This window comes from Pyrus communis, chromosome 13 (assembly GCF_963583255.1).
Source record: "Pyrus communis chromosome 13, drPyrComm1.1, whole genome shotgun sequence".
In the NCBI taxonomy this organism is placed as follows: Eukaryota; Viridiplantae; Streptophyta; class Magnoliopsida; order Rosales; family Rosaceae; genus Pyrus; species Pyrus communis.
In genome coordinates, this window is record NC_084815.1 from 641,296 (window position 1) to 644,700 (window position 3,405).

General features: G+C 40.5%; 1 protein-coding gene across 1 annotated transcript; it reads right to left on the minus strand.

Annotated features, from left to right (window-relative positions):
• Window positions 1–489: 489 nt before the first annotated feature.
• On the minus strand, window positions 490–2,789 carry LOC137713495 (dynamin-related protein 4C-like). Its single transcript, XM_068452794.1, has one exon. The coding sequence runs from the start codon at window positions 2,705–2,707 to the stop codon at window positions 698–700; it is 2,010 nt and encodes a 669-aa protein (XP_068308895.1). The 5' UTR covers window positions 2,708–2,789; the 3' UTR covers window positions 490–697.
• Between the last annotated feature and the right edge of the window lie 616 nt (window positions 2,790–3,405).

The following is a 3,405-nucleotide window of genomic DNA, read 5'->3' on the forward strand; positions in this document are numbered from 1 at the left end:
TTTATTGTTATAATCTAGCAAGGTTTCTTCTAAGGATCTTGGCTTTCTTTATCTGTAAAGAAGTTGGGTTTTTGGTTGTTTAATTAATTTCTACCAAAATTGCAAGATAAAAAGGAATACAAAGGAAAAGAAAGACACACACACACACACACACACACACATATATATATATATATGTTTTTTTTTTAAGATGATAACATATTCCCGGATAGAACTGAGAAGATGTATAAACCGGCAAACAAGTTTATTTATCTTACGACAGTAACAGTATTTCGATGTTCACTTTTAGGTTATTACAACTTTGACGTCGAAAATAAGAAAACTTAGGGAATGTGGTTTTCTGATCAGTTAGGGTTTCTACAATAAGTGTCGGATTCTTTACCTAAGTAAGTTTTTATCTGTCAGATTAGTTATGAAGACTCATTGTCACATTAAATGAAAGATAATGAAAGCAGAAACTGAAAATGAAATATCGGAGTTGACTGCTGGTAGGACAAATTTGCAGTTAAATTTCATTGAAAACGTTAAACTTGATAAGGATTACCAGAACCATACAATTACCACATAAAAGAACACAAAGGAAACGAAAAACTTGAAACAAAAGTTGACAAACAAACAACCAACGACATACGAAAACAGACTGCATACTTTTATTTTGACCATTTTTTAGTACCCTCAAAACTAATTGGCAAGTTAGTTAATCACCATAAGTGGTAATGCTGTCCATAATCTTGGCCACCACCTCCTTCGAATCCCTCAGTTTTTTTATGCTTTTGTTAAGCTTCTCACGCTTTACGGCCACTGCCGGGGACTCCTCCAACATCCTCTCAATTCCCCCACTGTAAGGTCCCATTAACTCATTCACAATCTCAGCTTCCATCTCTTTGTTCACAAGGTCGAAAACAGACAGCTGCAAGTGCAATGCCATGGAGTCCACAAGCCTCCTTAAAACAACCTTCCAATAGGCAATCATTCTCATTTTAAGGTCATAAGCTTGGGCTAACACATGCGGGTACTTCCTCAGAACACCAACTTCCACTTCCCCGATGCCTTCTATATCTATGATAGAAGGTTTCTTCTCATCGGTTAAGACTCCTTGAATGAATTCGTTTTGACTAGCCATCAACTTGTTCCATTTAGAAACATAATCACCATCACATGTATAATCTGTCAGCTTTTCCATCTCTACAAGCTCCAGCACCCACTTGATTGACCTCTCCTTCATCTTGGCCATTAGACTATGGCCGGCACGCCTTGCTGACAGCTGCAGCTGGTGATAGTTATCCGTATAATGCATCAACACAGAAATAACCACCTCTTCAATGTAGTTCCACACTTTTTCCTCAAATGCAATCGGAATACTAGAAATTTCATTCACTTTTCCCTGCAAGATAATGAGGAAAGCATTGCGTGGAAGGAAGTTCGGAAGTGAAATACCTTTGGCCTCCTCCAAGATCTTGATCTCCTCCATCAAGAAGTTGCTCTTTGCATCAGTTTCAGCACATCTGTGAAGTTCATCCGAGTACTGGTTGAGCATCTCAAACAATCTAGCAGTGCAGTGCATGCGATTGTCTTCCGCATACTCCTCAAATTCTCCTCTCAAAAGAATCTTCCTAAGTGATTCCTTAGCCAAGCCAATGATTTGCATAAAGGCCGTCATGGCCTCGGCAACAGATGAAAGACTCTTCGGCATTTTGTTCAGCTCCATAATGCAGAAGTTCAGCCTGTCATTGATCTTCTTCACTATATCGGGTATATTTCTTGCTATGCTGTTTGCTTGAATTTGGACCAGCTTCTGTGCTAAAACTGGAATACCAACAATGGACTTGTCGATCTTCGAAAGCAGGGGATGGGTTTGAAAGAGTTCATGAGCCATCGCCGCTGCCTCCTCATAAGTTTCGTCACCAATCCTGTTCCTTACACAGACATAACCAAGACCAATGTTTACATCATCTCCAGTGACCTTCTCAAGTAGTCCTTCCGGTGACTTGTCCACTTTCGTAACCACAGCAAGCGTCCTCTCACCAGTCTTATCTACACTTTGTGACATCCGGATTGACTCACACGTAGTAAAATCCACCGTAGCAGACAATACATTCAGAATAATACTTTCCTCCGGCTTAATATACTCCATGATCATATCTTTGATCTGATCATAGATATTTTCAGGTTGGCCATGGACCGGAACCCTTGTGATTCCCGGAAGGTCAACCATAGTCAGATCCGGAACCCCATTCTTCTTCACCAACAAAGTAAGTGGCGTGTTCGAAATTCCCTTACCTCCCCCCGCAATAGAATTAGTAGCTTTCACAATATCTTTGGCGATATTGTCTTCATCAGTACGATCAACTCTGCCATTGTACTCCAAGGAAAGTTCAGGCTGAGGACTCGAGTGGTGTTCCAGCCTCATAATAAGAGGCACTCTCGTGCAGATGCCTTGGCCCCGAGGTAGGCTGATGCCGGCCAAGGATTCGAGCACGCTAGACTTCCCGGATGACTGGTCTCCGACCACCACAATCGTTGGCAGCTGAATGCCTTCATCCATCACCTTCAAGCTGCGTAACTTGTCTACCGCATCCAGAAGAGGGCGGATCTTGTCGTTATAGGACGACACAATGGGTGCGCATTTGAGAGGTACTGCGTCTAGTCCTGCCTGAACCATTGCGAGGGAGCCTTCACCGTTTAAAACTGTGTAACTCGATTCCATTTGCAAGTCAAAACAATGGTGAAAAATCTAGAGGGAAACCGAGATTGTAGAGAGATGAGAGAGAATTCGAAGATGGAGTAAAATGTTCTGTATTGAGTTTATGACTTAATGGAGTAAAATGTTCTATTTATAGCTACTGCTATATATCATCCTTAGCATTTAAGCAACTTAACTGACTCTCAATCAACAATAACAACACATCTAACAAAAATGCTACTTTTTCGATATATTTGTACCATCATTTGCTTACACTGATAAATAGCACTCATACTCATAAGCTGACATGGCGGCCACATCACTTATAGTAAGAAGATTACTTGTCAGAGAAGATATCAGTCAGGAACAAGTGAGAAAGTTGATTTTAGTAAGTGCCTTAGGCTTAAAGGCTCCTAGTAGTATGTATGTTCAGCAAAACCTATCGAAGTAAATGACAACCAGCCGTTTCAAAACCGCATGCTGAGAGAGTTGTGATTTGGACTTCCAAACGTTTAGCATACCACACCCCATGCCAGCCTTTGAACTTCTAAACCCTAATCAGTGTAAACGTAATATGGACAGTTAACTGATAACCATGTTTTGTGCTTGATGCTCTTGGACTTCAATCAACCTTTATATATTATTCATTCAAATAATCAATGACAAGCTAGCCAATGTAAGTTGTAATCCAATAGAGACGAGATGTTGAAGAAAATTATATA

Bases quoted from the DNA above. Each gene is read 5' to 3' on its own strand.
- LOC137713495 (XM_068452794.1), bottom strand. From the start codon at position 2,707: ATGGAATCGAGTTACACAGTTTTAAACGGTGAAGGCTCCCTCGCAATG.